Source organism: Sapajus apella, unplaced genomic scaffold (assembly GCF_009761245.1).
Source record: "Sapajus apella isolate SASKATOON/1434 unplaced genomic scaffold, GSC_monkey_1.0 scaffold36, whole genome shotgun sequence".
Lineage (NCBI taxonomy): Eukaryota > Metazoa > Chordata > Mammalia > Primates > Cebidae > Sapajus > Sapajus apella.
In genome coordinates, this window is record NW_022436976.1 from 34381797 (window position 1) to 34396688 (window position 14892).

At 36.4% G+C, this 14892-nt stretch overlaps 1 protein-coding gene across 8 annotated transcripts in view; it reads left to right on the top strand.

The window, feature by feature from the left end:
• EPS15 (epidermal growth factor receptor pathway substrate 15) overlaps positions 1-14892 on the top strand; it is a 177109-nt gene that overhangs the window by 69088 nt on the left and 93129 nt on the right. For 6 of the 8 annotated variants that reach the window (XM_032297051.1, XM_032297049.1, XM_032297057.1 and 3 more), the window contains 4 exons: positions 5663-5863; positions 6663-6808; positions 8718-8874; positions 13611-13696. In XM_032297051.1, the coding sequence (XP_032152942.1) occupies positions 5663-5863; positions 6663-6808; positions 8718-8874; positions 13611-13696 (590 nt within the window). The remainder of the gene's footprint in view (positions 1-5662; positions 5864-6662; positions 6809-8717; positions 8875-13610; positions 13697-14892) is intronic. The other 2 variants (XM_032297052.1, XM_032297054.1) reach the window with 2 other exon arrangements.

Sequence of the window (14892 nt, forward strand, 5' to 3'; positions counted from 1 at the left end):
GAATATGCTGCATTTGTTTCAGTAATAAGAATAAGTAAAATATAATAGGAAGACAAAATCACATTCCAGCAGTATTAAAAGTATTCTGTTCACTTTTGCTCTTTTATTTGGCAATATAATTTTTGGCTTTAGTTTTGCTAGGGAAACCATTTTCAGGGTAACATGAAATTAATAGTATATATTTTTAACTTTCATAAAGATGTGTTGTCTATTGGCAGCAGATGGCTAACATTGCTTTTTTGCTTCTAGTGTCCACTTTTTCAGAAAATGACTCCCATCTGCAGCAAGAGAAGTGCTGACTGTTAATGTGTACACTAGTCACTTCTCTTAGCTCAGTGTCATTCTAATAATTTCACAGTTCATATATTGTGAACTTGGTTAGAAGTGTGTGTTAGCCAGATTGCTTTATTTGTGGAGTTTCAGGCTTTTGGAAGTAGAAAGTTTGTGTGTCTCTAAAACTGAAATTGAATTCTTCCAGGTTGCCTAGTAGAAAGGGAGAGGAGAATTCTTGGTTAAGTGTGCTTCCTGGACAAACAACATCAGCATCACTTGGGAACTTGTTAAAAATGCAAATTCTCAGGCCCAACCCCAGCCTTACTGGTTACATAATTCTGAGTGCAGGGTCCAGAAATCTGTGCTTTATCAAGCTGTCCAAGTAATTCTGATGCCTGCTAAAAATTGGGTACCAGTGGGTTAAGGTTTAGTTTTATCGGTTGTAAAGGAAAGCATGGCATTGTAAGATTACATATGTGCTGCTAATAAAGCTGATCAAATTTGGAAAAAACAGGAGCTTTGTAGCCAGAAGATCTTGGTTTGAACCCACTGTATCACTTGTTAAAAATATTGTTCTTAAGTTTTGTATAAGGTCAAAAAAGAGTTCAAAAAAATATTATATTGGGCAAGTTACTTAGTATCTCAGGCTTAGTGTCTTCATTTGTAAAATGATGTTAGTAATCCTGGAAATCAGTGATTGGTATTGTTGCATTGAGTTCTTAATAAATACTGATTTGAGGGGCTGGGTGTGTTGGCTCACTTGAGCCCAGAAGTTTGATACCAACCTGAGCAACATAGTGAGACCCCATCTCTGCAAAACTTAAAACAATTAGCCAGGCATGGTGACGTATGCATGTAGTCACAGCTACTTGGGAAGCTGAGGTGAGAGAATCACTTGAGCCTAGGAGGTCGAGGCCTCAGCAAACTGTGATCTATCTCGCCACTGTACTCCAGCCTGGGCATCAGAGTGAGTGAGCTAGTGAGCCCTTGTCAATAAATTAATAAATGAAACAAACAAATTAAATGAATATATAAATATATGTGAAAGCCCCACAAAACTTAATATATAATTATAAGCAAGTTTCCTCTTGGGGAAAATTGTAATTTTCACTGGAAGGAAAAATTAAGAAGAGGCTGGGCACAGTGGCTCACACCTGTAATCCCAGCATTTTGGGAGGCTGTGGTGGGTAGATCTCTTGAGCTCAGAAGTTGGAGACCAGCCTGGGCAACATGGCTAATCCTTGTCTCCTAAAGAAAAAAAAAATTAGCTGGGCATCGTGGCATGTGCCTGTAGACCCAGCTACTTGGGAGGCTGAAGTGGGAGGAAGACTAGAGCCCAGGAGACAGAGGTTACAATGAATCAAGATTGCACCACTGCACTGGGCAAAAAACCAACCAAAAAAAAAAAAAAAGAAAGAAAAATTTAAGAAACACACAAGCTTTCTTCTTGTGGTTGTTAGAATCAGAGGTTCCAGGTTACCTTGAGTAATTTCATATGCTCAGAGATAGTTGTCGAAAACGTTCATGTTCTGAAATTCTTGAAGGTACCTTGAATGCCTTAAAATGAAGAGGATATATTGTAGGACAGCCTATATGCAGATTTTTCCCATTTTGTGCCAGTGCTTTATGTATTTAATTAAAATATTTTAAAATAGATAATGCATATCATGGTTCAAGAATCAATATAAAAAGATATTCAGTGAAAAAAATCTCAGTTTTACCCCTGCTCTCAATTGCTCTGTTTATCCCTACTCTAGGACCAGTTTTCTTAATTTGTTATTTATTTTAGAATTTCTTTTTTTCTTTTTTGAGATGGAGTCTGGCTCTGTTGCCCAGGCTCGAGTGCAGTGGGGCAATTCGGCTCACTGCAGCCTCCATCTCCCAGGTTCAAGCAATTCTCCTGTCTCAGCCTCCCAAGTAGCTGGGATTACAGGTGCCTGCCACCATGCCTGGCTAATTTTTTTTGTATTTTTAGTAGAGATGGGGTTTCACCATGTTGGCCAGACTGGATTCAAACTCCTGACCTCAGGTGATCCACCCACCTTGGACTTCCCAAAGTGCTAGAATTATAAGCGTGAGCCACCCGCCTGGCCTATCTTAGAATTTCTTAATGTAAATGTAAACAAATACAACTAATTATTTCCTCCTTACCACAAAAGATAACCCACTAAACACGTTGTTCAATACTATACTTTTTCATAGTTAACAGTTTATCTTGGATACCTTTTCACTATGAGAGCTCCATGATTCATTTTTTCCTGGTTAGCATTATTCAAGATCACACAACAAACTGCATCCAATTTAAGTATATAATTTGATGAGTTTTGGCAATTGTATGCCTGAAGGCATCACCACAGTTAAGACAAAGTGTTTTTTTTTTTTATGATTTTTTAATGGTCTATAGTACTTTGTTACATGAATATACCATTTTTTTAAATAATTTTTTTTTACCTTAACTTCCCAGTGTAGAGTATACTATAATTTTGTAAACCAGGTTTTGTAGATGGGCATTTGGGTGCTGATACAAGGCTGCAATTAATAATCCTTTTCATACAGTATTTCATATGGATAGATTCCCAGATATGGGGTTGCAGAGCCAAAGGGGAAATACATTTGCAATTTGGTAGATGTTACCAGTTTGCCCTTCGTAGGGGTGGTACCTATTTGAGCACATTAGAGGAAGAAAAATAATTTTTCCTATACCCTTTTAAGTTCTTGCCTGAGAACCCTGTAACAAAAGATAAAGAGAAAAACAGTTTATTGACTTGTATATTTAATGTATACATGGAAGAAACTCAGGAAAAGAGTAACTGTCAAATAGGTGACTTACAACTCGGGCTTGCTCTTGCTCCTGCTCTCGCCAAGTGACATGTGTGCACCTTCTTTGCCTTCTGCCATGATTGGATGCTCCCTGAGGCCTTACCAGAGGCAGATGCTGTAGCCATGCTTGGTACACCCTGCGGAACTGTGAGCCAGTTAAACCTGTTTTCTTTATAAATTACCTAGCCTTAGGTATTTATTTATAGCAATACAAAACGGACTAAAATACAGCCCCCCAGCGTGGCCTTTCCGGCCTTTCCGTCCTAGGAGCTGCCCAGGAGCGCTTTGGCTCCTGAAGGACAGCATTTGGGAGCCTCATGTCCCATGTTATGCCCAATTCTCCCAGCACCACAGCTAGCTGAAGCCCAAAAATACTAGCACACATCCTTTCCTCTTCAAACTCTGAGCTATTAGGAATAACTCTTTGGCCATCTCTCAAGTGATCCATTGAGAAAGAGAAAAAGAGAAGCTGCTAACATCCAGCCACGGGCCAGACACTTACAACGAGGCCATGTAATTTTCCTACTGAACCTTCAGTGGAGCCTCCCTTATGCCTTTTCTACACCCTGAAATCAAGACAAGTTGCTCTGCAGTTGGAGTTTTTGGCATGTCTGACAACTGTGGCTTGCTCATGCACTCACTCTTGTGGTCCCACCCAGAAGCCACTCAACGCACAAGAGGACCATTTCCCATACCCCCATGATTGCACCCTCAGCCAGTCAGCAGCAAGCATATATTGCCTAACCACCCCTCCCCTTTCCCCCAAACTATCTGAAAAACCCTAACCCCTAAATTCTGGAGGAGATTGATTTGAGTAATAACTCTGTCTTCTGTGTGGTGTGGCCAGCCTTGAATTAATTAAACTCTTTCTTTACAAAAAAAAAAGAAAGAAAAGAGAAAATGAACTTAGCCTTATATAGCACGTTTAACGAAGAACAATAAATTTTTTTTAACTCTTATTTCAGGTTTAGGGGTACATATACATGTTTGTCATGTAGGTAAATTGCATGTCACAGGGATTTGGTATACAGATTATTTTGTCACTCAGTTAATAATAGGTAGTTTTTTAATCTTTTTCCTCCCTCCATCCTCACAATGGCCCCAGTGTCTGTTGTTCCCTGCTTTGTGACCACATTTACTCTGTGTTTAGCTCCCACTTAGAAGCAAGTACATACGGTATTTGGTCTTCTGTTTCTGTGTTAATTTGCTTGGGGTAATGGCCTCCAGCTCTGTCCATTTTGCTGCAAAGGACATGATCTTGTTGTTTTTCATAGCTGTGTAGTATTCCATGGCGTATATGTACCACATTTTAAAAATCGAGTCTACCATTGATGGGCATTTAGGTTGATTCCATGTCTTTGCCATTGTGAATAGTGTTGTGATGAACATATGTGTGCATATGTCTTTTTGATAAACAGTTTATATTCCTTTGGGTATATATTCAATAATAGGATTGCTGAGTCGTTGATATTCTGCTTTGAGTTCTTTGAGAAATCGCCAAACTTTTCTACAGTGGCTGAACTAATTTACATTCCCACCAGCAGTGTAGCTTTTTATATAATTCTTCTGGTATCACCTTTCAGCTGATAAGGGTTTGAAGTCATTTTGGGCAGCAACTGTTATCCTTCCTTTGTAGAGAGAGCAAAATGGACACCTTTGTAAATTTATATCCTGCTTTTAGGCATATAGAGGGAGGGTAGAGGGCTTTTTTTGATGCTACTACTTCTCAGTTGCTTTCAGTTCAAAATAATCCTAATACCAAAGAGGAATGTTGTGGGGTAGCATGGTCTGGTACCCTTCAGCTCCCACTGGCAGTGTAAGAGAGTTTGCTCACAGTTTAGCTAACAAAGTATATTATGAAATTTGAGTTTTTGCCAATTAGGTGAGAAATGGTATTTCAGTATAGTTTTAACTTACGGTTTTCTTCTGAGTGAAATTGAGCATATTTTTGTATGTTAAATAATGGCTCATTTAAGGTATTTACTTGTCTGTAAAACATCTCTTCGAGGCCGAGCATGGTGGCTCACACCTGTAATCCAAGCACTTTGGAGGCCAAGGCAGGCGGATCACCTGAGGTCGGGAGTTCAAGACCAGCCTGACCAACGTGGTGAAACCCTGTCTTTTAAAAAATAAAAAATAAAAAAATAAAATAAAATTCTTTAAAAAAAAACTCTTATAATTATTTTTCCATTTTTCTGTTGGACTGTGTGTTGTTTTTTTTTCTGTTAATTTTTAGTAGCTCTTTATATATTAGGGAGAGTATTTCTTTCTTTGCAGATGTTTTCTCAAATTGTTATTTGCTTTTGACATTGCAAGAACTTAGTTGAAGGGTGCATCTCTAAGTTTTTACTAAGGATATCTTCCTAAAAATTGCTTAGTTTTTATTTCTTTCCCTTTCTCCCTCTTCTTTCATCCCTCCCTCATTTTCCTCTTCTTTCCCTCCCAGCCCAATTTCTTAAAAAAGGAATTGAGACAGGCTGATGTTGATTTATCATTGAACAATAATCAATTCAATGGGTGAATGTGAAGTGCTTTTAATATATATGACCCTGGTTCATTTATTTTGAAGGCCATGTTTTTGGTATACTGTGCACTGGAGAAAGAACCTGTGCCAATGTCCTTGCCTCCAGCCTTGGTGCCACCTTCTAAGAGAAAAACGGTCAGTATATCAGGCTCTGTGTGGTTGATCCCCTCTTCAGCGTCAGCCAAGGAATCTTACCACTCCTTACCATCTGTAGGCATTTTACCTACCAAAGCACCATTAAGACAGGTATAGATTTATGAGTATTAAAGGATTTTTTTTTAACAAAGTGCATGGCATTTAACAGTTTACCATTTGACAAAGATAGAGCAATTAAAGGAATAAAAATTTTAGAGGACCACCTGGTTGAATATTTCTTCTACATTTGGCCTTGAGTCATATGGATGTTTTATTGGCTTTATCTTGATCTACCTGGAATTAAAGTTCAAGATGGAAGATGCTCCATGCTAACATGGCATGTTTGCCCTGGCATAATTAATAGTTATTTCTATTTTTGTTTAATCCCTGGTTAACTCTTGATTCTTTGGGATCAAGTTATCGAATTCTGGGTTGTCCAAGGCTCTTTTTTCTGCTCCCAGCTTGCCTCTTTTCAGATTGAGTAAAGGAAGATAATAACAGGATATGTAAATCCTGTCATTAACACTGCTCGGTCAAACTATAAAAAAATAAAGATTGAGAATTATCCGTGTATTTTGTTTATACAGACTTTCAGTTACTTATATTAATGTGGGCATTAATAAGTCAAGAGTTAACTATGTTTGAATTTACTCATTTCTTAAAAGAAAAAGTAGTAAAAATGTGCACTTATAGATAAGTCCTAACTGACCTGTATTTTCTTCTGTTATTTTCTCTTCACCATAGCATTGTGATTGAGGTGTCATATGGAAGTGATACATTGTTGCTCTGAGTTAGTAGGGTAGAATTGTTCAGAATTTGTGACAGATACTGAAATGAATTGAAAGAGTGACACTTCAAAGTTTGTTTCATTTTGGCAGAAATACTGTTTTTTTTTTTTTCCCTCCTGTAGTGGGTTGTATCCCCTGCAGAAAAAGCTAAATACGATGAAATCTTCCTGAAAACTGATAAAGATATGGATGGATTTGTGTCTGGACTGGAGGTCCGTGAAATCTTCTTGAAAACAGGTTTACCTTCTACCTTACTAGCCCATATTTGGTAAGACTTTATTTAAATTGATTTTTTTAAATACGGCTTTGTGTCAATTCCAGTTTCTGCATTTTGATTTTTAGTTATTTGTAAATAGGACGATTTTTGTTTCAGAATTTTTTTATAGAGAAAATCAGAATCTGAAGAATTCTTCTGGCTAATGGACAAAAGCTTGAGAATGGGTTACCTGAAGCTTTGTAAGATTGACAGCATTGGCTGGGCGTGGTGGCTCATGCCTGTAATTCCAGTACTTTAGGAGGCCAAGACAGGCAGATCACCTGAGGTCAGGAGTTTGAGACCAGCCTGGCCAACATGGTGAAACCCCGTCTCTACTAAAAGTACAAAAAATTAGCCAGGCTGGTATGCGCCTATAGTTCCACTACTTGGAAGGCTGACTCAGGAAGATTGCTTGAACCTGGGAGGTGGATGTTGCAGTGAGCCGTGATCACACCATCGTATTGGGCAACGAAAGTGAAACCCCATCTCAGAAAAAACAAAAACAAACAAACAAAAAGCAGTGTCAGTTAATTGTTATTAGAATGTTAAAATGCGTCTGTTGATATCAATTAAACTTAAAATTTTCAGCGAGGCTACAGATATCTGAAATTTAAACAACATAAAAAACAGTATCTTCAAGGCATACCTGTATAATTCTATAGTGTATGTGTATACTTTAATACCTTTACATAGGGATAACATACCTGGTCCTTGAAAAAGACAAACCCTAGTGTCTTTAATGAATTTCACATAAAATGAGATAATGTATGTGAAAATGCTTCATAGTATGTCTGCTGCCAATCCACCTAATGATACCAGAGGTTATCTTCAGGTGTTCAAGAGACAGAAAACCTCAGAAGTAGAACCATATAGTTGTAAAGAGAAACTTAGAAAAGAACAGAGGCAGACAGTAAGTAGATCTACCTTAAAAGAAATAAAAACCCAAGACTGGGAAAGATCAAATATGCATAACTAGTAGTAGCTGCCACAATTGAGTGCCTAGGGTAGGCGCTATACTCAATAAATGGCAGCTGTCATGGGCTTGACATTATGCCCATACTTTTTATATATCCTGTCTTTAATTCTTATAGTAATTTGACAAGATAGGTGTTATCATTTCCACTTTATAGATGAGAAAACTAAGGCTTGGAAAGGTTTAAAAAATTAGCCAAGGTTACAAGAAGAAATAAGTAGAAAAGCTGGAATTTAAGATCTATGTGACATGTAATCTTTTTAAGTATGTAATCTTTTTATCAGGCCCTACTGGCCTTCAATGAATTAAACAGATCAGGGCTTCAGAAAGCTGAACTTTTTTTTTTTTTTAATTAAAGAAAAATAAAATAGAGTAAAACCTTTGCTGTTTCTCTTCAAGTGATTTTGTAAGGCTTTCCAGATTGCTGCCTTTTCCTTACATGTGATTTCCATTTACAGCTGTTCATTCTGCTTTGACTTGGTGATCATAATATCCTCCTACTCCAAGAGTTGCAGGAGGCATACCAACATGAAAATTTTGCTTATTTTAGAATCCTTTTAAATGCTACCAGTGATTAAAATTTCTTGAGACTTAGGCTTTATCTTTAATATCTTTTAATGTTAAAATGTTGGGAGTAAGGAATGTTAGGATTCTTTGGCCCACCTCAGCTTTTACTGTATAGTGGTTCTGAAAATTGGTAAGAAAGCACAAAGTGTAATCCCTGATTAGAGACTCCTGCTGAGCACCATGGTGAACATTCTCTTTTTACCATTTTAGTTGATCTACCTCTTCTAACAGCTGAGTGAGTTTTTAGTAACCTGCAAGTTGGTGTGACTGTCTTTTTAAATTCATCTCATTATTTTTAAAAAGCCTGCATAGTGGTACCTTTTCTCTGGACTTTTGGCAGCTGTGGCACTTATATACCGTTCCTTTTGTTCATTTGTGCAGGTCATTATGCGATACAAAGGACTGTGGGAAGCTTTCAAAGGATCAGTTTGCCTTGGCTTTTCACTTAATCAGTCAGAAGTTAATCAAAGGCATTGATCCTCCTCACGTTCTTACTCCTGAGATGATTCCACCATCAGACAGGACCAGTTTACAAAAGGTAAGAAAGCTTTAAAGAAAACCTGAATGCATTTATTTCAAAGGAACAAATACTATGTCAAATTACAGATTCGATTTGGATGAAATAGAAGAGAAAATGTATTGGGCTAAGAGCAGAACATCATACTGTTTGTAGTTTAGTTTGCGCCTGTGAATATGCTCGAGTGCGTTGTATAACATCCTTGGCCAGCAGCTTGTTTACCCCATTCATTAAACATAAGACAACTATATTTTCCAGTCTTAAAATTGGAAAAATGTGGGCTTATTTTTCCTTTTCTGGATTTGTTAATTTTTTATGAACAGATTATAAAAGGAAAGCTATAAAAATTAAATTATTGTTTCATTTGATGATTCACTTTTACATAAAATAATACAGATTTAAAAACAATCTTGGATATGATGATTGCTTGGTGTCAATTTTACATCAAAAAAGCCTTCAAGGAAAACATTTATGTTGAAGATAAATCTGTGTGGTTTTTGCCATAGATGACCTGTTATTCCTGAGTATACAGCTGAACTTCATATTTGAACAGCTAGAAGTAGGTTTTTGATAGTTTTGGTTTCTGGCCAGCGATGAGAATTTTCGGAACTTCATTGTTTTAGTCATGCCTTGATTTTTCTCTCCTCATCTAGTAGCTCTTCCTAGAATGATGATTTACAATATCTTGGCCTTTAATAGACCTTTAAAAGGACTTGCATACTGCAATGGCTATTTGGCTTTAAAAATAAATACTTTGTATCTTTAAATCTCTTATGGCCTATAAAGCAAACATGGCTGTGGTGGTTTTTCAGAGTTGTTATCCGGTAATAAGAGTTGTCAAATGTGTGGTATGAGGAGAAATCTTAAAATACCAATAGAATATGTTGGCTTTTGCATTAATTTTGTCACATGGTTCTTAAAAATCCCATTTTAAAAAGCTTAATAAAAATCAAAATTGGGACCAAGCACAGTGGCTCACACCTGTAATCCCAGTATTTTGTGAGTCTGAGGGTGGGGGGATCACTTGAGGCCAGGAGTTCTAGACCAGCCTTGGCAACATAGCAAGAACCTGTCTCTACAAAACAAAAACAAAAAAATTAGCCAAATGGCCAGGCGTGCTGGCTCACACCTATAATCCCAGCACTCTGGGGGGCCCAGGAGGGTGGATCACGAGGTCAAGAGATTGAGACCATCCTGGTTAACATGGTGAAACCCCGTTTCTACTAAAAATACAAAAATTAGCTGGGCATGGTGTCGAAGCCTGTAGTCCCAGCTACTCAGGAGGCTGAGGCAGGAGAATTGACTGAACCCAGGAGGTGGAAGTTGCGGTGAGCCGAGATCGCACCATTGCACTCCAGCCTGGGTAACAAGAAGTGAAACTCCATCTCAGAAAAAAAAAAAAAAAAAAAAAAAATTAGCCAAGTGCGGTGGTACACACCTGTAGGTCTAGATACTTGGGAGGCTAAGGCATGAAGATCACTTCAGCCCAGGAATTTGAGGTTGCAGTGAGGTAAGTAAGATCCAGCCACTACACTCCAGCCTGGGAAACAGAGCAAGACCCTATCCCCCTGCCCAAAAAAGGAAGAAAATTGGATTTTTTTTAGTAAACGAAATGGAATTTGTAGCTACCAGATATGAGTGTTACTTATTTGTCTTTATTTGTAATAAAATACGTATTTTATTATCTGCATTATGAGTTATTGGGGGGGCATTTTGTAAATTTTTTTAAATTCCTTATGATGTATGACAAGGGTCCCTTAAGCTGTGGAGAAAACTGAAAGTGATGCCACCCAGAAAGACAAAGGTTACTGAATTTGCAATTTTGCTCTTTGCTATAAAACTGTACCTTAATTATGGAATACTGTGTTGCTTCATGCTTTCTTTCACCTATGCAAGCTGTTATTTTTTTTTCTGCCTTCCTCATTTTATAACCTATTCAGTTGCTTACCAATACAAATTACAGATATGACAGAAATTTCTGAAGCAAATGATGTTTGTTCATTGAAATCTCTGTGTTAGTAGATGCTTGAAGTTGTATGAGGTATACAGAGTTTTTAGTAGATTTGTCTGAAGTCTATTCACTAGAGCATAGATTCCTTTGTCTATTTATGTCAAATATCAGTATTATTCATTGAAATGGGAATTTACCACTGCCGTCTTATCTATTAACCCTAAATTTTAACTTTAAAAATGAAAACTTGCTTTGTTTTATCTTTCAAATAACCTCTTTTCTCCTTAATCTGATTTTTTTTTTTTTTTGGTACTGCATTTTTTGCAACTTTGACTAATCCTTTTTTGAATGTTGCTTTCCTTTCTGTGTTTTTTCTAGTTTGGACTATTTTTTCCATTCTGCAGCACTCTGCTTTTCGCCTTTCTTGTACTGTCAGTTTCTTAACTCTACTCTCTCTCAAGGTTAGAGCTTTATTTTATGCCTTTTTAGCATTGTGGTTTTTGGTTTACAAGATACATTTTGAAATGAGAGGTTTTTTATTCAGCAAAAAAGAGAAAATTCCTAAATAGTATGCTTTTGTCACATGTCACTTGGTCCTTGTGTGCATTTTAGCCTACCTTTCCTAGACTCTCTGATCCACTTAACGTCATGAAAGTGGAATTTTTGTGTAATGCACAAGATAGGGTGAGATAAAACTTTTTGAAAGAAGGGGACAGCTACATGTTTTTCCTCATATACCCTTCAAACGTTACATACACGATTAGCTGAACTTTTTTCAGCATCTGGGGTGTCACTTTCTAACTTGTTTGAGGTTAAACTAATTTGTCTCACTCTGTCTTCTTATTTGATGATATTTTTACTGTTACGACTATAAAATGTGAGTCACCTTTTTTTTAGTTAGAGTGGCAGAGGAGGTGCGGAAGTCACAAGTTCTTTGGTACATTTGCACCTCTGATAGCAAATTTCTCATAGCATTTAGGTGAATTGATTACTCTTGCTGATACAAGTGAGACCAAGTACAGTACTAATTTTTCATTTTGTTCACCTGTCTAGCTATCTGGCCAGGCCTAGCTCATAGGTCAAGTTTAGACAGTTAAAATACTAATGAATAATTGCCACATTCAGAAATTCACTTTAAAATTTCTAATGTAATGTAACATTGATAAGTTTTTGTATACCAGTGGAACACAGAAAATAGGAGGTATATTTCCTACAAAGCTGTAATATAAAATTGAGATTAGTATTAATTAAACCTTCATAGGTGAGTTTTGGTACTGATAGTCAAAACATCTCAGTACTAAAAGTGCAGTGTGGCATAAAGAAATATAGAAGGAATTACTTACCAAATTGTATTGATATACCTGTTGTATCAAATTTACTTCTAGAGTAATAATTTCATTTACCTAAATGATCTTGATATGCAAGTGCCACAAGTAGCATTTCGTGAAATAGTACTTTAATCAGAAGACTCTTGATTAAACAACGTATTGGCTGGGTTTAACTTTGAGCAAATCATATTTTGTTTTGTTTTGTTTTGCTTTTTGAGACAGAGTCCTGCTCTGTTGCCCAGGCTGGAGTGCAGTGGCACAGTCTCGGCTGACTGCAACCTCTGCCTCCCAGGCTTAAGCAATTCCCCTGTCTCAGCCTCCCAAGTAGTTGGGACTACAGGCTTGTGCCACGACGCCTGGCTAATATTTCACATTTTTAGTAGAGATGGGGTTTCACCATGTTAGCCAGGATGGTCTTGATCTCCTGACCTCGTGATCTGCCCACCTCGGCCTCCCAAAGTGCTGGGATTACAGGTGTGAGCCACTGTGCCCGGCTGAGCAAGTCATTTAATCTGTTTCCTAAGCTGTAAAATGGGGTTAATAATATCTGCTGTAGCTACTACCCACTTTTCAGATTAGTTTTGAGAGTTAACAATGGAATTTAAAGTGCTTAGTGAATTGTAAATGAGTATATAAATGTGAAGAGTTAATTATAACAATAGCTCACATTTATAAAATATCACAGTTTGTAGAGTGATGTCACATTACATTGTTTCATTTAACTTGTAAAGTGGGCAAGGCAGAGATTATTTCCCATTTTACAGGTGAAGATAATACAGTTAGTAAAATAGCAGGACACAGAATAAACCCAGCTAGATTTTCTGAATATAAGGACCATTCAGAGACCAACTTTGTAACCTTCATTGTTGAAAGAAAACAGCATATATAGGATGTCATATATGAAGACAGTTTCATATACAGTGATATCAACATTTATTATGGAACATGCCTGAGCAGTTGGTTTTACTTTAACTAAAATAGACATAATAGGTAACAAAAGTAAAAATACCTTGAATTGAATAAAATCAACCACTATTATAGTTCTGAGATTCAACAAAAATTTGTGTTTACTCTCAGCCAGTTTATATAAATACAAATAAATCACTATCCATTTCTCCAAGAAATTTACACTTTAGTTTAGGAATTAGTTTATGAATCTGGCATCTGTTTTACTGTAAGGTTCTGAACAGTCTAGGATCAAGTGACAAAGACATTTGGATTGGAGGTGGGGATGGGGTGCATAGTATAGTATAACAGCTTTTAGAGAATTTAAGGGAAATGTAAATGTCTTACTATATAATGAAGTATAACATTATATATAATTGTCCTAGATATGATTTTCTTAATTAACAGTGTCAGTAATACAATAAAATATACAATATGTTATATCTGGGTAGAGCTTTAATATTTTTAGTGTTTTGTCATATATTACATAATTTTATAGTCATAATGTGTAATTGTGAACTTTTTGTTTTTAGAACATCATAGGATCAAGTCCTGTTGCAGATTTCTCTGCTATTAAGGAACTAGATACTCTTAACAATGAAATAGTTGACCTACAGAGGTATGTAAAGCAAAATTACAGCCTACAAACACACACACACACACACACACACACACACACAGTACATACATGTATATATGTATACATCCTCCTCCCCAACACACCCTTCTGTTTCTAATGTATATTTTGGTAACTACTTCCTTATTTGGTTAAGTACCACAGTTCCGTTTGAATGGAGTCAGTGTATTTCATCATATATGAGACAATCTTTAACTGCAGGATACACTATTTACTTATGTACCACTGAAAAGTCACTGCCAAATAAACAATGACATGCCATTAACTATAAGGTACTGTTTGATTTCATTTAGTGAAAAATGGGAAAAAATATGTATCTTAGAATGACTGAAAAATAATTTTTCTCCAGTCTTAGATATTTGAATAACATACTAGAAAAACATTATCATTTAATAAATGGAATGTTAAATTCAGACACCATGCCAAGAGCTTTCATTTAACCCCCACAAAAACTTTGTAAATTGAGACAGGTGGTGTTGTTCCTATTTTACAGGTAAGAAACTTAGGATGCTTAGAGAGATTATTTTGCCCAAAATGATACAAACTTTTCAGCTGTAGAGCTAATACCTGATCCCAGGACTACTTTATTCTAAGTTGAATTTTCTTTCTTATACATAGATACTATGTAGAACAGACTCAAATACAGTTAGATTTGAATCTGAGTATAGCAGATATTATTGATACTTCCTTAATTTCCTTGTTCCCTGGAAACTGTATAGTAATACTAATTGTAAAAATGACTATAAAATTACTTTTTTAAAATGAGATCATTTTTCTCTCTATAGGAGTGTATCTAAATATCACTGTATCTAAATATTCATACCAATCTTTTTTTTTTTTAACCCTCACAACACTTTGAGATGGATAAAGGCTGATATACTTTATTTTACTGACAGTATTGAGACATGAGGAGATTAAGTGAGTTAACTGGCTTATATGGCAGGAATTTGGCAATGATATTAACCTCATCTGTGAGACTATGTTGAGATTTCTTTAGAGAAACTGGTGGTTAGAATTTTTCAGTTGTAAGAACTCAACCCAGACTAACTTAAGAGCGAAATTTATTGACTTGTGAAACTGAAACCTTTCAGAGGTAGGACTGGCTTAAAGCATTCCTTGATATTGAGCCTCAGATAATATAATCAGTTCTTGCTCTCCATTTCTTGTTTCCATTTCCA